This window comes from Equus asinus, chromosome 18, assembly GCF_041296235.1.
Source record: "Equus asinus isolate D_3611 breed Donkey chromosome 18, EquAss-T2T_v2, whole genome shotgun sequence".
NCBI lineage: Eukaryota > Metazoa > Chordata > Mammalia > Perissodactyla > Equidae > Equus > Equus asinus.
This window is the reverse complement of record NC_091807.1, coordinates 29989712-30017390: the sequence shown is the minus strand read 5'-3', so window position 1 is coordinate 30017390 and position 27679 is coordinate 29989712. Positions and strand designations below refer to the sequence as shown.

General features: G+C 41.1%; 1 protein-coding gene and 1 long non-coding RNA gene across 3 annotated transcripts in view; one reads left to right on the top strand and one right to left on the bottom strand.

Annotated features, from left to right (window-relative positions):
* EPCIP (exosomal polycystin 1 interacting protein) overlaps positions 1-24546 on the top strand; it is a 29476-nt gene extending 4930 nt beyond the window's left edge. The window contains exons 2-3 of one of the 2 annotated variants that reach the window (XM_014827595.3): positions 9708-10262; positions 24263-24546. In XM_014827595.3, the coding sequence (XP_014683081.3) occupies positions 9773-10262; positions 24263-24384 (612 nt within the window). In that variant the 5' untranslated portion in view covers positions 9708-9772 and the 3' untranslated portion in view covers positions 24385-24546. Of the gene's footprint in view, positions 1-9707; positions 11874-24262 lie in introns of those variants that run through there. The other variant, XM_070488791.1, reaches the window with a different exon arrangement.
* LOC123278294 (uncharacterized) lies at positions 1290-27589 on the bottom strand. Its single transcript, XR_011495378.1, has 4 exons — positions 27473-27589; positions 26086-26164; positions 3769-3844; positions 1290-1429 (listed from the first exon to the last, which is right to left on the bottom strand). It is a non-coding gene; the product is annotated as an uncharacterized lncRNA (long non-coding RNA).
* Between the last annotated feature and the right edge of the window lie 90 nt (positions 27590-27679).

Here is a 27679-nt window from a genome sequence, read left to right as displayed (position 1 = left end):
AATCAACACCCAGTTGAGCTCAATGCTTTCAAAATACAAAATGTCTACTTTTCAGATGGTTCTTAATCATCTTAGTTTAGAAGTTTCTGAGCACTTTACTCCATTTCTATTATTAAATACATTCAATGTCAAAGCAGTAATCTAATTGATACTTGAAGAGATCCTAGACTTACCAACCAACAGACACCAATAAGGCTAAATCAACACTAATAGCTTGCCTTTTGCTGGTTTGTGCTCCCATCTACCTGATACAGGTCCTTGCCTCCTTCCTACCACTTTGTCTACACAACAGTCTCCTCCAATTATTTCTTCAGGTCCCCAGAGGTGTCTTACCTGTGCTCACAAATGGTCCTTTCACCTTCTTCTATCCCTGACCGCCACTGACTGTTGACTGTCCCTTGCCTCTGCCATTGGGTTCCCCATTGATTCGCTGCCTAGAGAGCAGTGTCCAGGGGCATCCTTGTCTGCCCTCCAGGATGGGTCAAATAGTGCTGCTTGAGCCTCATTCCTCACTGTGCCAGAGCTGTCCTGCACTAGAGCAGAAGGGGAGAGAATGACTCTGGCCCTCGCTCAGTGTCACACTTTGTCACCTGGGCAGGGGCCACTTGTGCCCCACATCTCAGAGTTCTTGAGAGTGGTCCATACAGCCTCTGCCTGCAGCTCCACTAGACTCAGCCCACGGCACTAATTAGTCCCGGCTGAGAAAAGACGAATGCCGTCCTGTCCCTCCACTATCCCTTCCCCGGGCCTTCACACATCACCTTCACCTTTCCTCCTTTCTCCTAAGACAACTCCGCATATGCAAACAACCACCTGGGTACAGTCACCTGCTGAACTTATGCACCACGTCCGGATGCATTGTTTAGACTGGGCTGGGTCCCACACGAAGGGACTACTCTAGGACAGCTTTGAGCTTGGTACTTCAGAAGAATAGTAAAGGAGCTTAGGACATAGTTACTCCAAGAGCTTATGATTCAGTCTAGTGAAAGAATAAGACACACGAAGCAATTAGCAAATACTGCATGGCTGTGACTAAAGAGGGGCTAGTTCATTTGGTCCAAAGGAGTGGTTTGATGTGGGTAGTTTGTAGTTTCCTAATAATCTCTGTATTCGTTTCCTATTACTACTGTAACAAATTTCCACAAACTTAGCTCCTTAAAACAACATGAATTTATTCTCTTACATTTCTGGATGTCAGAAGTCCAAAATCAGTCTGACTGGGACAAAGCCAAGGTGTCAGCAGGGCTGGTTCCTTCTGGAGTCTCCAGGGGAGAATCCATTCTTCGCCTCAGCAAGCTTCTAGAGGCTGCTGACATTCCTTGGTTTGTGACCACATCACTCCAATCTCTGCTTCTGTTGTCACATTGCCTTTTTCTTCTCTGTCCCCTCCAGTAGCTCTTTTAGAAGGATCCTTATGATTACATTGGGCCTATCCAGATAAGGTACCATTTCAACATCCTTAACTTAATCACATCTGAAAAGTCCCTCTTGCTTTGTATGATGACATTCATATGTTCTAGGACATGGACATCTGTAGGGGCCATTATTCAGCCCACCACAGTATCCAGCAGGCACACTAGGAGACCAGAAATAAAGCGTTTTGATCATAGTCCGTACTCCTGCTGTTCCTTTAAACATTTTACACACACGTAAATTTATAGAAATGGGAATTGGACAATTATTTCCATTTACCAGATTTGCTCACTAGTAATTTCAAGGCCTCCCATTCCCCAGAATTTACAGGAGGACATTTCTACATCAGACTTGTTTGTTACAGGAAAAATGATGCGAAGAGGTCTTTTTGGTTTTTATTGAGCCTGTTCTCTATTCAAATGTTTTCGATGCAACTAGTGTTTTAAATGAACCAGTTAGATTTCTTTGGGGTGGTTTTTGGAATGCCCTGACAGAGCACGCAAATATGTTTCTATTATCACTATAATTCTGACATTACAAAATATCGTAGTTTATGAATAGCATTATAATACTATGTATACTGCAGTATACTTACAAGTAGTAGTAACAGTACTTATGAATAGCACTAGTAGACTATCTACATTGCCACATGCATCCTGCTTTACTCTTATTATAACGTAGCATGGTAGATATTATCATCCCCATGCCACACTGAGAGAAATGACTCAGAAACACTCTCTGACTGACCCAACAGTGTACAATGAGTTGAACACGAACAATCACAAAAATAGTTAAATTGTGTCCTCTTAAGGCCCAAATTCCATGCTTGAAGCTAATTTTGCCTAAATTCCCACTTATGGAGACATGGACTTTTACTTCCTCTTTTTCTAGATGAGGAAATATATCAGATGACAGCAAGTAGTTTAGGTCCTACTACATAAATCAAACACGAGAATGACCATTTCTGAATCATGGTGAGTCCCCTTTCCTGCCTCTCACAAAGAACCTCAACGAAAGGGAAGTGATCTTCGTCAACAGAGACTGCACAAGGCAGTGGCTTCACAATTAGACACTTGTGAGGGTGTGTGAAAATTCAACGGCTCTTACCAGGGATGGGGGCTGTGCTGTTGTGGAATGTGAAGAAGAAAGGAAAGACAACACTCATCACAGTAAGAAAACATTGAGGAGAGACCCAAATTAACTTAACTTTCAACGTTATAAGCTTTGAAATATTAAACAACAAGGATGTCATTCCTCTTTTGAATATCATCTTACGTAGTGTTTATCTCTAACCTACCTCCTGCGGTGCACTTGTGGAACAGAGCCAAAGGAAAGGAAAATGCTAAAAATCCTTTTTCTCAAAGAGTTTTTCAAGGTCCTACACCTAAAGCCTTCATACAGTGTCTCCATGAGCATCTCATCTCCATACTAAAGAGGAGCCGACATTGCCTCCTTGGCCTGCATGGGAAGGGTGATTGCACAGCCATGGGCAAGTGGGAACTGGACCTGAGAACAGGTGACCACTCAGTTCTGGGGTCCTGGAGAGCAGTCTCCACCAGCACTTCTCCTATACTTCCTATTTAATCCTTGCTATCCCTCTAACACGGGACCAGACAGCGATAAGTCTTACAGCGCAAATACCCTTGGGCAAGAACGTGTTTATTTAAATTCGTATTAGAGGGGCTGGCCCCGTGGCCGAGTGGTTAAGTTCGCGCGCTCCGCTGCTGGCGGCCCAGTGTTTCGTTGGTTCGAATCCTGGGCGCGGACATGGCACTGCTCATCAAACCACGCTGAGGCAGCGTCCACATGCCACAACTAGAAGGACCCACAACGAAGAATATACAACTATGTACTGGGGGGCTTTGGGGAGAAAAGGGAAAAAATAAAATCTTTAAATTCGTATTAGGGCTTAAGCAAGTGATAGTAGACCCCTATATAAGAGTGCGTTTTCAGTGCGGGGCATCTGGAAAGAGTGGATGAGGGGATGACCAAGGAATTAAAATGAAAGCACAGCAAGTGGACCCTGGGGATGGGAAAGATACTGCACCGACATCATAACCTTGCCCGTAACTAGCCTCCTTAGCAGCTGGTCTTGCTGCCAGTCTAACTAACCACCAAGAGTCTGAGAAAATGAACTGTGCCTTTCTCGTGGCTGTCAGGGGGCAGAGTGGGCGTCTTCATGACTGGAGTCCAGGGCAAGCCATTTTGGGATGCTGAGAATGAAACAAGGAATGCTTTCCAGTGCTGCGCATTTGGGATCCCCTGCTTCCAACACCACCTGTTCCTTCCGAGGGTTTCAGAGAGTGTCCTGGCCGCATTCTCTCAGCAGAGCAGGAGCCTCACCCTCATCCCTACCTCCTAAAGCTTGCCTTCTTGGTCCTCTCCACCCCCTCAAGGATTCCAGATGTGGAAGTAGATTTATCCGGAGATCCTGGAGTTAGAAGGAGTCAGCAAATGGAGAGAGGTAAACCGTCAAAGAAAATACAAAAGAAAAGTGTTCTCTTACTTCAAACTCATTGTTTTCTCTCAATTCTCCTCCTCCAGTTCGATCTCTACCTGGCGCCTAAATGACTTTCCTTAAGCACAGATCTAAACAGATCTCCCCGGCTTATAAACCTTCAGCGCCTCATCTTTGCCCCTTTCAGGGGCCTCCAAAGGGGATGTTTACATCAGAGGGAGTGCAGAAGCCAAGCCAGTGGGGCAGAGCTGAAAATACCCTAACGTTAATTTTTATCTTTCATCTCAAATTTCAAAAAATTCTACTCTTTGTATACTGTTTACAATGTAGGTAATATAAAAGTATGGTATTTATAATACCTTTATAAATTAAAAAATTACATCTATTGGGGAGGGTTTTTAAAGGTTTTATTGATGGAATGAAGATCAGAAGAGTTTGGAGACCAAACCCGTTAGCTTGGCGGGCACAGTCCTGTCTAATCCTGTCCTGCCTGTGCTCCCAGCCTCATGGGCACCCGAGACACGCCACGTACTCTAGACCCTGAGATTTTGCTCAGGTGACCCTCTATCTGCAGCCCCTCACCTTTCCTCATCCCACCCCGCTTCCTGCCTAGCCCAAACAGCACCCCCTTTGGGAGCCTTTCCCATTTCTTCCTGCTTAATACTTGATCTGCCTTTAATAAGCACTCGCCAATCACACTGCCTTATAATCGGTCACCTAGTACTTTGTTCCGAGAGTCCATGCTAAGTTCCTTGGGCAACTCATTAGACCTCTGGGGTGAGGGAGGCCATCGTATAGCTCTCAGAGTTAGCAAACCCCCGGGGCCCTTTTTATAAAATACACCCCAAGAATGTACTATACGTCTCACTTTGTGGGATACACCCCTGATTCCAAATTACTTCCTGAAATAATTCTCATTTTTACCTCCTCAGAATCTTCAAGGATTTTTGCAGGGACACACTTTGGAGATTGCATTTGTGAGAGGCATCCTTGCCTAGCTCCCCAAGTCCTGGCTTCAAAGTGGGTATATGGGGTGCGCAGACACTGGCTTTTTTCTGCCTTTCTTCCCAGTGCTGCAGCTCAGATTTGTATTTCAGACCATCTGCTACTTGCTGGAGCATCTCATCAGTTTGTGGTCCTCATTTCTCTACTTCCTTCAGTTGAGTCTTTTCCCTAAGAGCCTTTTCAGTTTTAAAATAAAAATCACTTTTAATTTCAAATTAAACTCACTGCAGCATTACAATTTTAAATCGCTCTTGATTTTTAATTGCTGTAAGGATTCGGAGAATACCACTCTATTTTTCCACAATTCTATTTTTTGCCTTTTGTGTTAAGACTATAGTTCAAAACATCATTATTCATAACATTTCAAGTCTTTTTGGCAAATAGTCCAAACGCTATCCTCCCACTGACACAGTATCTCCTTACTAGTAATATCTTCTTATAAACACAACTAGTTCAGTTTGAAACATTCCTTTTGGAGCCAAGTATAAACATTATCTAAATTTTGGGTGTAATCCTAGATTGAGAAGGAATCTGTGTGGAATTTGTTTCGAAGTAACTGATGCCTGTATCTGCTTAATTCAGAAGTGTTTGCTTTCATGCAGCTAGTTGCTGGTATCAATTGCTATTGATATTTCTTCAGCTGCAATACAAAAATAATAACTGAACTGATTCAGAATAGTAGCTCTATTCTTAAACATGTTCAGTGACTTAAAGGCTCAAAAATTTAATGATCATACATGGTTTTCAGCATCTTTCCTCAAAAATGTGGGTGGTTTGACACCACCTGAGCTTTTGTAATGGTTATATAAAGCCATTTATTATGTCTTACAATCTAGGTGTGTCAGAAACTTCTAGTGCCCACCAATACCCACATTCTCCTCTCCTCCCATGGCACAGTGCTGGACTTCATTTCCAAGCTTCTTGCAGTGACATGGTGCTATGTGGCTGAGTTCTGGCCAATGAAATGCAGACAGAAAATCCTACGGAGGACCTGAGGGCCCTAGAAGATGGTAGAACTATAGACGAAAGTTTGAACGACTGTGTGGAGAAGAGCATACTCTCTCACCCTTACCCCCAACCTTAATGGCATTAGACCTTACTATAAGGGAGGCAGTGACCTTTACCCTGACTTCACTATGTATTTATTCATTTGTGGGCAGACTCCAGTGTGGCATAAGCAGAACCGGCACAGATACATCGCACCGCCCCTGCCCATAGCAGAGGTGTGGAGGGGCTCCTATTAGGACGTGGGAGGCAAGTCTCAGGGATGGAGCAGAAAAACGCTGGGATCCTGAGAAAATGATGAGTCAGGGCAAGTCAGAGAGCTCTGGTCCAACCAGACTGACTCCCCCCTCCCACTGACACCCCTGCCACCCCACAGCCTGTCAACCTCTCTGTCCTACATTTGGATTTTTCACATTCTGGTCACTCTACACTAATTACATAGGTAATTTTCCGTTTCTTTTTCCCACTCAAGAGACATTCCCCTAATCAGATGTTACCTCCTCCATGAAGCTTACCATGACATCTTCCACACCCAGACAAAGTTAGTGCAGCCCCATACAAATTGTTATGATAATGATTATCACACCGTACTGTGATTATTGCTTCAAGTGTCTCTTCCACTAGGGTATAACCCCTTGAGGGAGCTCTTATTGGCTTTACATTCTCAGTTTCCTGCACAGTGCCAAACAGTAGAAGGACTCACAAATGTTTATCGAATGAATGAAAAAAACATAGTTTACCAAGTGTCAGTGTACCAAGACTCTTTTAATTGCTTGTTATAGAAATCCAAATTCAGACTTGATTGAGTAGGGAAAAAAAAACTTGGTTCACATATTTTAAAAAATCAAAGAAGAACATCAGTTATGGCTTGACCCAGGTACTCAAAAAAGGTTAGGAATGTCTTTCCACTTCTTGTCTCTGTTGTTCTCTGTGTTGGCTTCATTCTCAAAAAAGCTCGCCCCTTCTGGAGACAAGATGGTCACCAACAGATCCACCACATTTCCCTTGTACAAGCTGAGCAACCTCCAGAGAAAGGTCTCTTTCCCAACAGTACAATCCCTACTATGGGCAGGGGCAACATGAGATATTTGTGCTGGTTCTGCTTATGCCCTGCTGGAATCTGCCCACAAATGAACAAATACATAGTGAAACTAGGGTGTTCACAATCCATGTTCAACAAACCTAAAGAAAGGAATTCATGGTAAAACTGAAGGAGAAGCATGTCCACCTGGCATCTTCGTGGTAACCCCATAAACTGCTTACCAGGGATATTAGTCCCACTCTGCACACCTTCACGAGGCTTCCTGCATCTCACTTCCTGGTTCTGGCCTTTGGGCTCCCTGATGTCCAGAAGGCAGGGGCCACCCTGAGGTCCAGTTAGGGCCTTGACTGCTGGGAAGTTGCTCACAAATCCCTTTGGGGACTTCCAGCCCCACTTGTTCCAGGAAATCAATATCCTTTCCCATCCTAGCCCCTTTCTTCTTCCATGCATGCCTCTGAACGGTATCAGCGCCTGAAGAATGAGGTGGACACTTTTCTCACCAGGTTCCAGGCTGATGTATAGACTCTCTTCCCTCTCTTTCCTTTTAAGGCTGGGATCAGAGCAGACCAATGGTATCCACAGCAGCATTCCTAGTTCTGGGATGACAGGGTCCCTGGGACATGAAGTCCTAGAAACCTCCAGTGGAATCTGGGACGGCTGGTCATCTAAAATTATCTCGTAATTAATAAATGATTCATTGTTCCCTACTAAGTGGGGTAGTCACCACTACATTCTAAAACTATGTAAAACTGTTAAGCCTCTCATTTAGGGAGAATTCTGCCTCTACACGTTTCTTAAAGCCCCTCCTTTTTTTACAAAATGAACCAATGAATAAATCCTTTAAGAAAACCCTGTGCCAACTTCAAAATAAACACAAAACACTAGAAAGCGCCTTATTGAGTCCCCCAGATGGACTTTAATCTATTTCTCTGCTCTGTTCCTATAACCATCTGCATGTTCTCTACAGCCCTTCTCTGTTCAGTCTTATTTGTCTTCTTCTTTCACATATAAGCCCCTGGAGGGCAGGGTCCAGGTCTCATTTGTCTCTGTTTCTTCTGCTTGGCCTTGGCACATAGCCCGAGCTGGATGGCACCTAACTCCTGGTTTGGCCTCCCTCCACCTCCCACTGCTGCTGCCCCTTGGTCCTCACGTGCAGGCCTGGCCCGCCTTGGGCTCTGGGAGCAGAATCAAGCCATGAGAATGTAAGCTCCAGAAGCTCACTGTCTTATTCTGGGCTGAATCCTCAGGGCTAGCAAAGTGCCTGCCACCCATAAATTCCAGATAAGCATGTGCTGAATAAATGAATGAATGAATGAAGTTACAATTACCGTGAACCGGTGTCTCTTCTGTTCAAGTTTACTGGACCAAGCTTTTTTCTTTTTAACCACCAGGCCACCAGGCCAGCCCCACTGAGCTTATTTTTAATTCCCCAGCACTCCAGCCACCTGCTGACGGACTGTGCTGCCTGCCTGTCCACCTGGCATTCTTGGCTTTGCCTCCCTTGGATTCCTCATGTCTTGCTTTGCCACCTCATGGCCTCATCTTGCTCCCTACATGTTGCATGTCTGCTCAGCCTCTTTCCTGTTGTCGTCATCCTCTTTGGACACGTTTCACTCCCAGACTGACCCTTCCGTCTATACTCCCCAGCCCTTGCTGTGGGGGCCCTGTCACTAGTTCTGGACTCTCCTAGTCAGAAGTCTCATTGCAAGCATCTTGCCATACCCATGGTGCTCTGTAAATAAAGATGAAGTGAGTTGTATCCTTTGGTTTCTCTTCAGTCATCAGGTAATTCAGGGGAAATCTAATTATTTTTGCAAAACTGAAATCTGGAGTCCTATTTCATAATGTGTATCTTATTCCAATCACACTATAATAGAAGATCATATAGCTATAATATGCCAGACACTGTAGGGCATTTTCCCCCAAACTGGGCATCCGTGTTGCTCTTTAAACTACGCATGCATTCCTATCTTATTTAGATCATTTAGCAGTGCTTACATATCGCTTAGTTTTGGGGCCCTACAATAAATTACTTGATAAAATCAATTCATAAGATTTTTTTTCTAGGAAAGGAGTAAATAAATCAAGATCGTTGTGATTAATTGGTGTGTGATTAGCCTTTTCATTGTCCATTAACAGAATTAAAATTGACTCTAATACTTACATTTCTAGGAGGCCAGGAAAAGTATGACTGGACCATAAACAGATTAATGGGATCGAGGGGGCATATTTGTCCAGTTAGAACTTCAAGTTTACCATTAACTAAATGTTTCACTGGTATTCATGCTATGGTATTTAATAGGCAGCGCTTGGGTAGCTGCACCCAACAAGGAACTGTCTCCTGAATTCCAGAAGTCAAGATATTGAGGGGGAGGAGGGCATGTGCATGTTTCGGGGGTTGACAGGTACTCAGCACAAGCAACAGGACGCTGAGAGGATGTGTGCACTCAGATCCCTCCACATCCTGCCCAGAGACAGGATGCACTAGGTCTCCTCTCCGGCATCTGCTCGTGCTCACTTGTTGGCTTGCTATGTTAATCTCGCTATCAGCAGACATCACAGGGAGTTTCATGCCTCAGATGAGCAGAGTTTGGGGGACTGGCTGCTGCCTCTCAGGAGGCCCTGAGAAGAGCATTCCCCGCGCTTGGGCTCCAAGCATTGCTTGCCTTTGTTAGAACTGCAAGAGAGAAAAGTTTACAATGGGTTGTTTAGGGGGCTCCTTTTCCACAAGCTGCATATTTCTAATGAGAGCCTGTGATGACAGAGCTGCATATTTTCTTTCAGGTGAGTTCCAGTGAACTGGCTCGTGAAGGGGAAACACGAGCACGGCGGCCCATGCTGAGACAAGGATGGCTCCCCCTTCTGGGCACAGCCTCCTCCTAATCAGTGCACTGGGCATCTTTGCACTCGACTGCTTCACAAGAGGTCAGAAGAACAGCACGCTCATTTTCACCAAGGAAAACACCATTCGGAACTGCAGCTGCTCTGCAGGCATCCCGGACTGTGACTACAGTTTGGCCAACCTGATGTGCAGCTGTAAAACTGTGCTGCCTTTTGCGGTAGAGCGAACCAGCTACAGTGGCCACCTGACCATCTGGTTCACAGACACATCTGCACTGGGCCTCCTGTTGAACTTCACGCTGGTCCGGGACCTCAAGCTATCTCTGTGCAGTACGAACACTCTCCCCACTGAATACCTGGCTATTTGCGGTCTGAAGAGGCTTCGCATCAGCACCGAGGCCAAGCAACCCTCCCCAGAGCAGAGCTTAGTCATCCACAATGGTGGGGAGAGCAAACCCAGAGAGAAGCCCACGTTGTTACACAAAGGCTGGCAAGCATGTATGTATATCTCCTTCTTAGATATGGCCCTTTTCAACAGGGAATCATCCTTAAAATCGTATAGTATTGAAAACGTTGCCAGCATTACCAATAACTTCCCCCACTTTTCTTACTTTAAAACCTTCCCACTTCTAAGTAACAGAAGCTATGTTGTCACATTCATTTATTAACTTTGTAACTGTGTCCACCTACTGGAACTTTTGGCAAACTATGGGTAATTTGAACAAGGAATCTGGCAATAAGGCCATGGGTATCCCTACCCACAACTTCGCCTCCCTCCAACCCCCATTTGCAAATACACATATTCACAGAGCCACACACACACATAACCTGCCTTCTCTGCTCCATTCTGCACCCAACCATGGGAGCTGTTTTGAAAACCAAAATAAAAAGAAACTAAAAAATAAACTTGATTCAGTCCAGAAACACATCTTGAGGGCCAGCTAGAAGCTAGGTCTTTACAACTGGGGGTCTGTGCAGAAATGTCAGATCAGAAATGGAGAAACCGCACACCAGGGACTGCTGAGTGGAGCTCAGCAGAGGGGATGACCCCCCAGAAAGGAATTTCCTAGAACACTCTGCCTTAATATTTTCTGCTTCATTTTGTTACATTGCCTGGAATTCCCCTAAGGAGAGAATGATAGATTTCAGAGGTTTTGGCCTGTGAGCTCCACAAAATGATGAAGTTCTCTTAGACTGACATTTTCCAAGCATCTTGCTAAGAACAAATGCACTGAGAAAGGCGAGTTTCATGAGTGTGTTTGTGGAGGTGGAGGAAGCAAGGTTTGAAGCCTGGAGGTAGAACAGGCCTGGAGCAGGTGGGGCCTTAAGATTGAATGAGGGCTGTGGGGTTCCGAGGAGGGGGATACAGAAACGAAAATTAGAGGTAACAAAAACCATTGCATATACCTCAAAATTTTGCTTAGAGCAAATCCTAGGAAAGTTTCCTCTTTTAGCCCTCCTCTTTCCTTTCTTTCTCCTTCTTTGCCTCCTTCTTCCTTTGTCCCTGAGGCATCACTTCCCATTTCTCCTCTCACTTTCTCCATCCACCTTCTCCTCCTCCTCTCCTTCCTGCTCCAGAAATCAGAACTTGGATGAATACCATTAGAACTATGTTTAACCACACTCGGGGCTAGCCTTGGAATCTAATAATCACTCATAACATTCTTCCAGGGGGTAAAAATGCTCATATTACTAATAGGTAATTAACAAAAGAACTTTTAGGACTCAGTCCGTTTGGAAGTTTCAGACTGGAAAGTTAAAGACACTTTGCATGACAAGGTTAACACAAAATGGTTTTACATGTGTATGTGTGTATCCAATACAAGGAACCAAGGCAACATTTTTTAAAAAATAAACTGACTCATCATTGTGCAAAGAAAATTTTCCCTGGAGACCCAACTTACCATTAAAGTGGAATATAAAGAATCCATGGTAATTTTGGTACAAATGTCTAAACTCAGAGTGCAAAGAAGTTGAAAGATGATTGCATTTGTGATACTACAATGATAGGAAATAGTTGTATTATGAAATAACAGGATGACTTGGAGTTGATGACTTTGGATCACATTCATCACATTTTTCTCTTAACCTTAACACAGAATAACTGAAATAACCTGAAATGTCTACATTTGCTTAATTGGTGGGGGATTTGGCCATTCAAGCTAATTAGCATGAGTCCATAATGTCAGTGTTTAAATTAGGCCAAAACTAAGACCAAAGTATAACTATAATAGAAAAATGTAATGACCTCATTACTGACATTGTACTTTAGAGGTAAGGTTAGTGATAGAAAAAGACAAAGAAGGGAGAAAAAAAGGAGGAGAAAGAAAGGCAAGAAGAACGTAAGTGAAATATTAGTAATAAACATATTTACTGTCATTAGTTAATGAAAATGTAACAAATTGAATTTTAACGGATTTTTATTAATAATGTATAAAATTAATGATGTTAGAAATTATGAGCATCTTAATGTGCATATCTTCCATTTGGTGGCTTTTAATAGTTTCAAAGCCCTTTCACATATGTTTTAAGTGATTCTTATAAGAAATAATTGCAGGTCAATGAGACTCAAATCAATAGAAGAGGAAAGTTAATTTGCTTATAAATCAAGCCTGAGGTTACCAGATTTCTGGACTGAAAATGCAATTTAGGTTGTGTTGACAGAGGATAATAAAGGAGAAGAGAAAATCCACAGCACATACATGGGGGAAAATGGCATCTGGTGCTCAGTCACAGGGTTGGGGATACAATTGGGAGTGGTGGGGATAGCGACAAACTGAGAGCACATGCCCCATCTGAAGAGTCCACAGTAGCTCAGTGTGGGCTGAGTGTTGCCATGGGAGAATAAAAGGGGGCCATATCTAATCCTTCAAGAGAATCAGGAATTCCAGGTTTTTGTATGAAATATCATAACTTGTAAATGTTGGCACATATTCCACTTTTGTTGGCTTGCTGCTTTAAATAACACTGTTATGGGTCAAACAAACCATGTTAGTGGACCCCATCTAGCCTGGGGTAGTCATTTGTCACCTCTGATCAGCAGTATGCTGGTAAAAGCTTAACTATAAGCATTCCAAAATATATATATAGAAATAGATAGATATATACATAAGTTTATTATAAATTTTACTTATATAAAGAATGTATAGCACACAATTTACAAATGATAATAAGATACATAATACTCCATTATAAAGCCTACATAAACAATTAATTCTCAAAGAACACTTTAGTTGATTTTTGCCAAATTCTTGTATCCAAAGCCAATCTAGGGTTGCGATTGATGAGGAAGAGCGAGTACAGTTCTGGCATAAATGTTGGTTGATATCCTCATTTACGTTAGGAGTAAGAGGAAAGTTAAATAACAAAGATGTATGTGGGAATGTCACTTGTTAGTCAATGATGTAAGCAACCTCTTTGCTGAATCAAATAATAGTTTTCAAATACTAGAGGAATATTTCCTCAATTTTTGGGATTATTCACAATGTAAGGGCTATAGACATGATATATTTTAAAGTTTAAATTGTATTGTTAACATTTTCTTCATCACACTCAACAAAATGAGTCAAACACAGATATGTAGTTTCTTCCAATTTCAGTGGTCTAAATACTGTCACCATAACCAATTTCAAGCTACTAAGAGAAGTCAATGAACACAGTTGAGAAAAGACGTGCAGTAGGACATCGTTATATGGCACTTCTACTCTACAGCTACAATAGACACAAATAACCTCAAGAGCATAAATAATAGCAAAATGTAGTAGAATAATTATGAAGTGATGAGTTTTAAAGATTCATTATGTTTGATTTTCATATAATTTTTTAATTGTAAGTTTATAAAATTGAATTTTCATTAATGACCATATTTAACAACCAGCTTGCAAAATTCCTGAAAACTTAACAATCAGCTCTCATGAGCCAGTACAAGTCCACCCCAGCGCCCCAATGACTCTGGTGGAAAGAAACACTCAAGGAACCAAACAAAGACAGTGACTTCAGAGTGTGGAGGTCACTTGAAGTATTGAAATGTCCAATTTCCTCACTTGCCAGCACTGGAGCTGGGAATTTTAGGAGATTTGCCCTGATTTTGCATGCAATAACCCACTCTTCAACACTGAGAGTCATGATTCTGAAAGCCCTTCAGGGAGGAGATGGGAGTGTGGAGGAATTTAAAGCCTTATGAGAAAAACGAGTTAGGAGTTAAAACTCTCGCGTGAACCTCTGAAAGCCCCCTGGAAGGAAGGAAGAAAGGAATGAAGAAAAGATAATAATAGCATGGAGCCGGCTCCATGGCCGAGTGGTTAAGTTCACACGCTCCACTGCGGCGGCCCAGGGTTTGGATCCTGGGCGCGGACATGGCACCCCTCGTCAGACCACGTTGAGGCGGCGACCCACATGCCACAACTAGAAGGACCTGCAACTAAGATATACAACTATGTACAGGGGGGGGTTGGGGAGATAAAGCAGGAAAAAAAGATAATAATAGCATTTTACACATATTAAACTAAAAATGGGAGTTAGGCAATCAATTTCCATTTCCCAGACTCACTCACTGATAACTTCAGGGTCTCTCTTTCTTCAGAATTTACAGGAGGACATTTGCAAAGCTGATTTGATTTGTTCAGGAAAAATGATGTGAAGAGGCCTTTTTGTTTTATGCTGAACCTGTTTTCTAGTCAAATGTTTAAAGTGTTTTAAATTTAATAGAGTCCCTAGTCACAACTCAGGATGACACACAAGTCATGTCCACCAATCTGGACTCTAGGAAAGCAATGCAGGCGAGCTGGCTCTACAGAGAACATATCATAAAGACTCACCCCTTCAAAAGATACAGGCACAACAACAGGGAGACAAATGAATAAAGCTGTAAGGGCAGCTCAGAAACAGACCTCACATTTTTAAAAATTAGTACACGTTGACAGTAAAGTCACATTGGACCAGCCCTGATGGCATCGTGGTTAAAGTTCCATGCTCTCACCACTTTGCCATGCTGTGGCAGCGGCTCACATAGAAGAACTTGAAGGACTTATAGTTAGAATATACAACTATGTACCGGGGCTTTGCGGAGGAAAAAAAAAAAGAGGAAGATTGGCAACAGATGCTAGCTCAGGGTGAATCTTCCCTTGCAGGGGGAAAAAAAAAGTCAAGTCACAAATCTATGGGAAAGGGAAAGTAATTCGATAAATGGTGCTTAAAGCAAAAAAAGAAGGATACATACTAAAACAATAACGATCTTGTGTCTGGGTGATAGTATTAGAAGTCATTTTTATTTTCTTCTTCCTGAGTATCTTGACTTTCTAAATTATTTGGAATAAACATACAATCTCTTTTATAATAAGGAAAACCCAATAAGAGTATTTTTACATAAACAAGTGATGCTGGCACAAGTGCTCAGTACTTCAAGCTACAGCCTTACCTCCTAACAAACATCAGAATCTTAAGTTAGATACGATTACAATGAAACTAGAAAACAACTTTAAATATGGGGAGCACAAAGAAAAAGATGAACAATCTGTTAGAACAACAGGGAAATAAACAAACATGCAAGTCACATGAGACAAAAACCAAGTAGCCAATAACTGAATTAAAAAATTACCTCTCAGAGAAAGGCAATGGGATACTCATATTTCATCCATTAGACTGGCAAAAAAGTTATTTGATATCAAGTTTTGGCATGCTTATAGGCAAATAGATATTCTCATACAGTGTTGGTGGGAGAATAAACCATTAGAGCGACTTTGAAGTACAATTTAGGAATGTGTCTTAAAATGCTCACAAGCTGGAAGCCAACAATTCTACTTCTCTGTATTTACCGTAAAGAACCCTCCCCCCACAGATCTATCTATCTATCTATATATAGATATATATATATGTCGACTGATAAAAATTCATTTAGCTGTTCACTTAGAATAAGTACACTTTTATATATGCATATTATACTTCAATACAAAGTTTTGAAAAGAAAAGAACGAATAATATAATTAACACATGTAATTATCATCCAGAATTGGGAAATATGAACATTTTGCCACATTTATTTTAAGATTTTTTAAATTAAAGAAATAAAACACTATTAGTTGGAAAAACTGCAAAGAAATTATGAACTGTACTTGGTAAGCTTGTTGTTGGCAGTAGCATTGGTACAACAATTCTGAAACTATCTTGTGTGTATTGTCGGATTGCATAAAAGAGTAAATACACTGAAGGTTTCGGGGAGCCAGTGTTCTAACGGTGGGAAATATGATATACACTGAGGGAAGGGGAAGCAGCAGCCTGGGTTTAGAACTAACAGCATCGTACAAACTCATAATCTTTAAGACATATATTTCCTAGCTTTATCCACTGAGAGGGACAAGAAGCAATGACACCTCTGTGGCAAAGAGCACACCCAACACCTAAATTTTGGTTTCTCAAAACCATTCCCCACTAAAACAAACAACAACAACAATGAAAATATGACCTCGAAGAAATAGCTGATTCCAGCGGCTAGGGCAGCAAAAATACATGGTGAACCTAGAATATCTTATTGCGACAGAAAGTAAGAAAAGTTCAATAAATTGATGGGGACATATCAAAAGATACAGGAGCCAGCTTAAAAGATTCCACTGGCCACATGACGGACCATTTGAGCATCAATATGATCAATTACATGAATGGATTACAACATATTGAAAAAGATTCCATTAGTCTGCACTGTCATAAAAAAAAAGGAAAGAAAAAAATTGGAAAGGAGAAGAGAAAGTTTTGCTTTACAGAAGAATGACAACTAATAAATGTAAAAGGAATAATAGAAATACAAAATCACCATTTTGCAAACACCACAGTAATAATGAATTCTGAAAAGACTCATTAACGGATGCCAAAATGATTAAATGAAATATTGAGGAATATTCACACAATCTAAAAGTATCATCATCTCACAGACGATGCATTAATTATAATTAGAACCTTTATGATGGAGAAAGGTCCTTAGTTAAGTGAGCAAATTTAACTTGTGACAAATTGGCACATGGGATGCCTCATGTGATTACACTGAGAAGGACATAACATTACCTATGTAGCATTCTTGCCAAAAATGTTAAACCTGCATCTAATTCAAATCCAAATTGAGGGACATATGCAAAAACACAAACAACAAACAAACGAACCAAAAAAACTGGCCAGGACTCTTCAAAAATATCAAAGTCATGAAAGTTTTTAAAAGAAGTCTGGGCTGTTCTAGAATGAAGGAGACTAAATAGCCATGACAACTAAATATAATGCACAAACTTTACTGGATTCTAGACTGGGGAAAAAACAACAGCTATAAAAGGCAGGAGAAGATGGATGTCCCAGCTCAAGCAGAGAGAGAGAGAATTCACCCTTCCTCCACCTTTTTGTTCTATTCAGGCCCTCAACAGATTGGATGATGCCACCATTGGTGATGGTGATCTTTTCTGGAGACACCCTCACAGACACACCCAGAAATAACGTTTTACCAGCTATCTGGGTATCCCTTAGCCCAGTCAAGGTGACACATAAAATGCACCATCACAGACAGGGAAAGGTAAATCCATAGAATAAGCATCTATTTTGTCCACTGAGGACAAATTGTGATACCCTTCATAACGGAAAGGGTCTAGTATAACAAAACTGGCTAGTCTTCCCAGGGAATGTTCCACATTGGCAGATCATCACTGGCCTCTGCTGCTGACAGGCTGGGCACCAAACAGATCAGTCTTGGTGAGAGGGAGTCCATGTTGTTGATTCTATACAAAACCTTCGTCCCTGACACCGTGGCTACTTTGTTCATGAACCCACTGTGTAAGCAGTGGAATAGCTAGGGAAGGACAGGCATGGTTTGGCTGGATCACCAAACCATTAGTTACTATTCACAAGTCAGAACAGATGTGTACTGCTAGCTCTGTTCTTCCCAGGCAAAGCAGACAATCAGATGAACTGCTTGATGTTCTGCCTCCTGGAAGGAACTCCCTTCACCACTTCCTCCATGTCTACTGCTGACTGGGGCTGCAACGCTACAGGGCTCACTTTTAGATGGAGCCAGCACATCACGTGGAACCATATGTGAACTAGACTTGCATCTTTCCTTCCTTAATCAATTGATTGTAGGGAATTCCTCAAGAGGCCTTAGGTGTGGTGTGAGGGACAGGTAGGATAAGAGTGACAAGGCATGGAGAGCAGGTGCTCTCCCAACTTGTCTGTGTCTTTGAGATCTGTTAGCGTCAAATTACACATATACTACTTCCACTCATTTACAGAGGTCTGTTTTGCATGCCCAACTTTACATTTTGGTAGCTCAGAAAACTTCAGTTCATTTGGGGCAGCTAAGATCACACGGTCATTTGATGTTCCATGGTTACACATTCAGCCTCTATTAGAGCTTAGGGCAAACCAGGAGCAATTTCTCAAAAGGAGACTACTTACTGAATTCAACTTTTTCTTTTACCCTGAGGAAGATTCGCCCTGAGTTAACATCCATGCCAGTCTTCCTCTATTTTTCAGTACGTGGGCCACCAGCACCGCATGGCCACTGACAGAGGGGTGTAGGTCTGTACCTGGGAACTGAACCTGGGCTGCCAAAGCAGAGTGTGCTGAACTTAACCACTAAGCCACCAGGACTAGGCCTTGAATTAGACTTTTATACTTAATGGAATATACTTAATCCAGCTTCAGTTTACCACCTGATCCATATTGGTCACAGGCCTAAGATCATCTTTATCATGAGAGTATTTAAAGCCACAGGACTTAATTCGATCACCTAACAAGTGAGTGAGAAAGAGGGCCCAGGATCAAATAGTGAGGCACTTGAATACTTAGGGACCATTTAGAGGAGATCCACAAAAGAGCTGCCAAGGTTATTGAAGAAGGAAATAACACATCTGGGGGGTTTGTGAAGCAGCAGTGTTCTAGTAAAAGTTTAATAACCAGCTCTCCAGGAAAAAGAGATCCGATTTGAGGCATTTGCTGATTTTCATGGTGTAAACACACCTACCATGGCCACTTTCAAGCTACAGGATGACATCACTGAACTTGAAGCTGAGAAGAGATGTGCACAATTAGCTCTTGTAGGCCCCAAAGAGCCAGCCCCAGCACACCACTGAAAGGAGAGTGTTTCGAGTAGAAGAGCGGGGTCATTTGGGTTGATGGGTCAAAAAAGGTGAACACACAAGTGCCCTCTGGGTTTGGAGGAGGTAAGTCATTGATGACCTGGATAAGAGGAATCTCACTAAAGTTGTGGGGACAGAAGTCAGACTGGAGAGGTTTGAGGAATGACTGGGAGATGAGGAAGTGCCAGGAGTGAGTGGGGACAAGTGTGTGGAGGCGTTTGGCTGTGAGGGAGACTAGAGAAAAGGAGCAGTGGCTGGAGAAAGATGTCAAAGGAAGCTTGAGGATGGAATATACTAAAGTGGGTGTGCACGCTGATGGAAGTGACACAGTAGAGAGAACTGATGAGGCAGAAGACAGAGATGGCCAAAAAAAAAGTGAAGTCCTTAGGGAACAGAATACAGTGCACAAGTAGATGGATTAGTCTTTGACAGGAAGAAGGACACTTTTTCATTTACATGAGTGGAGGCAAGGAAGAGGAGTACAGATGCAAATAGGTTTGTAGATGTGTTTCGCTCTGATGGTTCTATCTTCAGTAAAGAATTCTGTAGTCGGGGGCTCAGTGGTTAAGTTCACGTGGCTTGCTTTGGCAGCCCAGGGTTTCGCTGGTTCAGATCCTGGGCGCAGACATGGCACCACTGGTCAGGCCATGCTGAGGTGGCACCCCACATGCCACAACTAAAAGGACCCACAACTAAAATATACAACTACGTACTGGGGGGATTTGGGGAGAAAAAGCGAAAAAAAATTCTGTAGTCATTAGTTGCTGATAGCACTAAGGGTTTTGAGAAGATGTGCTGTGATAATCTCATGGTATGGGAAAGTAAACTCACCAAGGAAACATTAAAAACACTGGATAAATTCATTGAGATCCCTCATGAGCAGAGGGCTGTCTCAGGATCTCTTCAGTGCCGTATGTTCACACATTTTTAAGTCCTTTGTCACTGTTTCATTGAGGTGACGGGAGAAGGAATTGATAAAAACATGTGGTCACTCCCACATCTTTGACCTAAAGTCTATTTATCTCTTACTTAAAAACCTTCCTGCTTCTTCTTTGCTTATTAGTTTGTTAAGAGACATTAGGCTCTTCTTAAGTCAGTTTTGTGAAATTTGTATTTTGCTAGAAAATATATTTTTTGTAGAATTCCAAATGTTTTGTCACTGCATTCCATATAACACTTTCTCGTGATTAATTTGGTTCTTCCTTATCTCTGGTTATATCTAAAGTTGTAGGTGGTATGTGTGTGTGTAGGCTTTTTTTTTTTTTTTTGGAAGATTGGCCCTGAGCTAACAACTGTTGCCAAGCTTCCTCTTTCTTGTCTCCCCAGTACATAGCTGTATATTCTAGCTGTAGGTCCTTCTAGTTCCTCTATGTGGGATGTCACCTCAGCATGGCTTGATGAGCAGTGTGTAGGTCTGCGCACAGGATCCCAAATGGCAAACCCCGGGCCCCTGAATCAGAGTGTGTGAACTTAACCACTCGGCCATGCCCCATGTGTGTTGTATTGTTCCTTCACTAGGATTGGATTTTTCTTTATAATTCATATGTTTTGGTTTTTATTTGATTATTTTCTGATGTATTAATTATAGTTTTATCTTTGAATATTCCTACTCCCCAGATTCTTTGTTTTGCTGGGGTTTTTGTTGTTGTTGTTGTTATTGTTATTTCTAAGGTTGAATACTTTATTTCTGTCATTACCTTTGTATTTATAAACTTAAAGTTACACATTATTCTCTGACTATCCCTTTAGCTATGTACCATATATTTTTATATGGAAATATCAACATTTCTATTAATTTTTAGAGTTTTTAGATAATTTATTTCATATTTTATTTCCTCTTTGACTCAGAGATTTAGATGACTACTCATTATTTCCCAAGCAGTTAAGGCTTTTTTTTTTTTAATTAGGAAGGGTTGCTCAGCTTTCTGGATTTGGTTGGTCATTTAACTTTTTCTCTGGTTGGATATTGTGTCCTATAAAGTCTCTATTTTGAAGACTCTGTTCAGTTTTTTTTTTTGTTTTTGTTTTTTACTGTAGCCAGGTTAGTGAACAATATTTATAATTGTTTCACAGATGAAATAGATTATTAAATCTCTGTTTGGAGAGTACAAAATTCTACCTATCTACCTATACAATTGAGCTTACTGATACTAAAATCCCATATAACTTTACATATTGTTTGGCTACTTCATCTGTCTGATTCAGAGAGAGAGGAATATTAAAATACTGCATTCTAAAGACAAAATCACATATTTAGTGTCCACTTGAAGTTTGTAGTTAATTTGAGACAAAATCAGGAAAGTTAGCTAATTAGGGACAGATACAGAGAAGACCATAGTCTGGCTGAATCATGGCTAGGGTTTTGCTGGATTAGTACAACAGAGGAAGAGGGGAAAAGAGAGCTGAAGGTGTTGCATGAGAGTGACTATAATTTTGTCCCATGAAATCCAACCTGGATAAGGAGGGACACAAAGGCAGGAGGGAGAGGATGGGCAGTGAAAAGGGATGGGTTAACGGGACTGGGCGTAGAGCAAACAGACTGAAGGTGATGCAGTTACTGGAGAAGATTCCCAGGAAGTCGCCAGTAACCTGCAGAAGGTCCAACATGCAATCATTACGGTAGGAGGCTGAAGTGGCGTGATGGACATGATTATTAAAGGTGAGGGGTTAGAGAACTAAGACTAAATAGGTCATGCACTGGAATGTCCAAGCCACCAAGAAGGAATGAATGAATATTCATAAACAGTTCTGGAAGGAAAGACACCAAAAATTTTATGTTAATAAGATTATAAGTGATTCTTATTTTCTTCTTTGTATTGTTCTGCATTTTTAAAATTTCTAAAATGTGCAGGTAGTACTTCATAATTAGAAAAATGTTATTTTTAAAACTCCGCTTAGTTTTTAAGGAACTTAAAGCTTGATTTGATTCTCCTCTCTGTAATCATACTATGTTACTGTGTATTTATTTGTACAACTTTGCTGCCCTCTAGTAAAACTAAATAACACAGAAAAAAGAAACATTAATTCTTCTGTGTTTTATACCCAGAAGAGAGACTTGTAACACTGCTGTCTTTAACAAGGTATCTGCTTTTAATTTTTTTTCCTCAAGAAGGACAGTGTATGAGTGATAGTGAGGTAACAGAGATGATTAGTGAGCTCTTTTGGAAAGGATACATTACTGTTTTTGATTTTGCATTGATTGGATAGTTCTTAGATGTATTCATAAAGTATCCATTATGAATGTAATATAAATATCACATCGACACTATGATTATGAATTCTAGTTTCACACAGTAACACTAGAAGATGTAAAATACTGAACTGGATAAAATGATTTCAACTGCTCCTCACTTTATATGAAATAGTCTAAGAAAAGCTTACTAAAGGAGATATTCTGGAGCTATTAATTGTAATCATCTTGAAGGAAAACGTTCTGTTTCAATCCCCAAAATCCTTACACATTTACTAATGATAAAGATATTTAAATGGCTATTGGCATATGGGAAAAAAAAATGGATCAAATTGAAATTTCTATCATTTTACATCTGTGGTTCTTAAGATGTAGTATCCTAGTGACTTCTTCATAATATTGTTACCACACGAAAATGGGGTTCTCCTACCCAATGCACATAAACAAGCCAATTAATTATGGCATCAGCCTTTGGGAGAGAAATCAGTTTTATTCCACGAGATTCATCTGCAGGGAGACAGGGGGTGTCTGCCCTCAGATCTGTCTCCCCAGATTTGGGGTGAAATTTAAGAAGTTAGGGAGAACAGGCTGGCAAGTGGAAATGGTGGCAGGACAGGTTTCGACTGGTGGGCTTCAAGCATTTACGATAAGGTTCTAAACATTTATGATGAGGTTCTAAACATTTATGGTAAAGTGGGGAAGGAATTTTAACACAGGATCTTCCTGAATGACAGACCGCTTGCTTCTGCTAAGAGTCTGACTTTTAAGTTCCAGTCATGTTCTGGTCCTTTGGTTCCATGGGGAAGAGAATCTTTGGTTCTGTGGTCATTTCGGGTCAAGATTTCTTCTTTTGCACATGCTCTGACTACATGACTTTCCAAATTGTCTGAAAGGCAATTCTTAATCACTCTGTTGATAAGTGGGGTCAAAAGAACTGGTCCCAGAGGGCCCAAGGTTACAATGTTGACCACAATTAATAATTAATTTGTTTATTTACTTGTTTATTCTTTCTCCAGCACCTGACTACAGATCCAGAAGGAGAAAGAACACATCTGTCTTGTTCTCTTTTGTATTCCTATTGCCTAGCACAATGCCTAGAACATGGCAGATGCTCAATAAATTTTGTTGAATGAATGGATGATAATAGAATTACCTGGTCTAAATAGTGGATGTACTTTAAAAATACTGAAAAAGCTCAGTATTTCCATGCAAGGAAACAAAACATTGTTTACTTTTTTTTTTAATGACACTCTAAGTTTGGATAAAGAGAAGGGAAATTTCACTTTCTTTTTGTTGAAGAAACTGTCACTTAAGAAAATGAAGGAATACCCATTATAGGTCAATTGCCAATATATTCATAAAAGTTGAGTGGCTCTCTACTGGGGATATTAATGTGACAAAATTTTTTTTTTTTAACTTTTAAAACCCTGAATGTTTTAAATCTGGGTTCCATCAATGAAAATGGTTTGATTAATGGTACTGAATTAGATACAATGCCTTAATTTCAATGTGGAGATTGAGGCAAAGAATTTAGAAATTTTCTAACATTTTAAACTAGAACCATTCACATGCTCTGGAGAGAGGTACTTGTCTCTCTTTATTTGCAATAACTATATATTTGCAAGATAAAGAGTTTTCCTCACTTCTACATGCTGCTTAACTGCCAGTGAGCATATCTGTATGGATAGCTTAAAAAGAGAAAAAAAGAAAGAAAGCTCCTCTCTGAACAAAAGCTATAGCTGAAGAGTTATTAAACTGGCATTCTCCCCCCCAAACAATTGTATAATTTGCACAGATAAAATTAACATTACTACAAAATTAAAATAACTCTTGATTACTTTGTTAGAATTCTTTGGCTCTAGGGTCCTTTGGTTCGAAGTCATGGAAACAAACCTGAACTACTTTAAGCAAACGCACACCCACAAACAATAAAACATCATCATCAACAACAAGAAAACAAAAAAGTAATTTATTCTAAGGATTCTGGGGATATCTAAGGAACTAGCAGATAGGCGTACAGTCCTGCTTCAAGAAGAGTTGACAACAAGAACCTGGAAAGCCACTGGAATCCCACAGGCTACTCTCTCTGTCCTCTTCTGCTTTCTAGCACATCTGCTTCATTCTTCTCTCCTGCTACCACAGACTAGTATTCTCGGCTTTGAATTGACGTGGTAATTTATGGCTTTCCTTTGTCTTTTCAGTTCATTGCAATTCCAGCCTCAGGTACGGACTTAGTGTCTGTTTCAAGTGCAAAATCTTGGGAGAATTTGATTGGCCCGCCTTGGATCAGGTGCCCATCCTTCGCCCAGTCAGCGCAACGTAACCAGGCTTCCAGTCTTCACTGGCTGGGGCTGCCTTTCTCCCTACTGGGGGCAGTTCCCAAAGGTGGAGGGGGAGATGTCTATTACTACTTTAAGAATTAATCTATTCAATAATTTATAACAAATGTATTGCAATCTTGTTTTGAGAATAAAGGGATGGAAGCTATAGAAAATATTCATTTACATCAAAATAGGGTAAAACATTTATCACTAATGAAATAAACAGATACTGCCCAGTGTCATCCTGTCAACAAATATTTATTGAGTGCCTCCTGTGTGCCAGGTACTATTGTAGATGCTGAGAAGATGACAGTGAACAAAACAGAAGATCTCTTCCCTCAGGGAGCTTACATTCTACTCTAACTTCACGCAGAACCACCTTCAGCAAGGCAAGGTCTAAAGAAACTTAATTAAATAATGAAACGATTTCTTCAGTTTTTTTCCAGAATACAGTTATCGAGTTATATTTTTAGAAAGAAAAGGGAAATTCCTAGATCAGGGATTCCTAGACTATTAGATTTTGCCTGTCAAATAAAATTTTTAGATAAAATAAAAAATGGGGAAGGACTCGTAGGTTTTACTACTTTTGGTTTGCCAAATAAGAGAGTAAAAACAAACACACTACCATCCACTATCACCATTATTTCAAAAAAGGAAAGAGATTTTAGTATCGTAATATGGAAAGAGAAAGACAATTGCAGAATAAAGGACCCTTTTTTCCCCCAAGAAAGACATCTGGCTACTCTACATAAACAGACTGTTCTTACTATTTTCACTTGGTAACTGACAAGGAAAACTTTCCACCAGTTCATAGGCCTGCATTTGGTAACCATTGTTCTAGATGACAGCCTACGACTGAGCCAGCAAACAAAACTGGTTTGCCCATTTTGTCTGAACTTATGGGCCAATTAATCCATATAAAGTCACATTTTGGTGAGAAAAAAACTGATCAGAATTACTGTTTGGAAAGATGACTTTTTAAAAAGAACTGAACTAACATTGATTCAAAAAATACGGGCGATGTAACAGTTTTATGTAAGCAGTCTTTGTCCTCTCAGAATACTAAAGACACCACCATGTTAAACAGTGATAACATACTATATTCAATAAACAAATTAGTTTAATACTCAAAGCACAGAAGTATTTTATCAAATAATTAGTTTTGGACAATATACTGGCTGAGGGCAATTAGAGCAGCTATTCAGTTTCAGGAATTTAATTTCCACAAGGTCTATAACCTCTATTTGAAGGACCTTTGGCTTGCTTGGGCAGCAAGATAACTTTTAAGTGTTTTACTTTGCCCTTTAATGTTCTGAATAGGAAGAGTATCAAAGTTATAAATGCATTTGCTGTCTTTTAATATCTCGGCTTGCTTTAAAAGGACACACGTTCTCCCTTCTATCTATATTCAATCACCATTTTTATGGCGGAAGATCTTTTGAAGTTTTAGGCCAAGATATTAACATATTCTGTTCTGCACCTTATCTTGGCTCCCTCTACCCTAATCATGTTACTGTAAATCTGTCTCTCGGCTCAGGTGTCTGGAGGCTGACCAGGCACAATGTGAATCTGTTGTGATAGGAACTGGAGTTCAGTTTCACCAATGAAACACTCTGTTGCAATCAGAACTTAAATCAACGCTGAACAGCCAGAATATAAGAACTTTGGGTAATGCGAGTCGAATGGAAGCCAGATGTTATTACCTTTTCCTATTGACTGGACGAAAATGTTACAGAGGATGCTCTTAGCCTGGGTCATTTTTCCAATACCCAAATGTCAGTCCTGGGTGAGCAGATTTCAAATCCAATCAAAGACCGGAGAAAAGAGGCACATGTGGATGAAAGAGAAATGCTTGATGGGCTTGGGATCTTCTGCTTCACCTTGGAACTTAAATCTCAAGTGAAAGTTTGACAGGCTGGTGTAGGCAAACAGGTACTCTCATACTTGCTAGTAGGAGCACAAATTGACACAACTTCTATAAAGCGCCATTGAGAATTAGCAAAACTACAAATGCATACATTTGGACCTCGCAGTTTTAGTCCATCCCACAGATGCGACCATTTTTCAAAGCTTTTCACTGTAGCATTGATTATTATAGTGAGACTGGAAATAATCTTAATGTCAATTTTCATGGGCCTGATTAAATAAATTATGGTACATTCCAACGATGGATCACTGTGCCACAGGGTAAAAGACAAGAATGCTTTACACAGAGATGTGAACCCATCTCCAGTTTATGTTAGACTAAAAACGCACTGTTGACACACTGTCTGTGCAAAGAAGGTAATTCACAAAAATATACATATTTGCTTTTATGTTCATACAATATCTCTGGAGGATAATGAGAAACTTTTAATACCGCTGCCCAGGAGGTGAATTGGAAGGCTTCTAGACATGGGTGGGCTTTGTTCACTGTACTGAATGCCCTTTGCCACCTTTTGAATTTTGAGACATAAAAATGAATTCACATATACACGCACACGTGAAGGAAAAGGCCCCAAGTCTGGTGATGCAACGGGAAAGCCTGTGAGTTCAACCTCGGAGTCCAGGGCCCTGTTCCCGCCTTGCCAGTTAAGACCGTCACCTCCGTGCAGCAGGTCTGAAACGTGCCACCTCCATTCCCACCCCACAAGTCCATGTTCCTTTCGTTTGTTTCTGAAACTACCCACGTTTCAGAAAGGATTTAGTCATAAAACTGCTAGCAAACTTGGCATTCTTTCCCAAGCACTAAAACACTTTTGCTTTCGTTGCAACAGAGAAAAGGGGCTAAAATATCAGGCCGGCTAACAATTTATCATAAATGAAATTCAATGTTTTTGAAAGTGCTCTGTAGCTATAAGGCTGCAGAAACACAAAGTATTACTCAATAGAGTCAGTAATAACACTATATCACACCGCAATTCATAGTTTCGAGAAGAATATCCCACCCACTGCACCCCACTTTCCCTCCCCAAACCCGGCTTCTCGTTCTCCCTCCTCCCCGTCCCTTCCCCTTCCCCCCCCGCCTCCCCCCCCGCCTCCCCCCCCCCGCCTCCCCCCCCCCGCCTCCCCCCCCCCGCCTCCCTTTGCCCCTCCTCCCTCTCTACTTGCCCCTCCCAGCGCTTGGCGGGAGGTTTCCTCGCGTGACAGCTCCGCGTAAGTGCGGAAGACGCACTGCAGCACCGTCGGCCGGGAGATGACAGAGCTTACTCTTTCCTCTCGTCTCTATGATCCTTTTTGTGACCCGTCGGATAGCACCGGCGCCCCAGAGTTCCGTGCCAATAGTCCTCCACGCCGATAGAGGACAGTGCAAAAAAC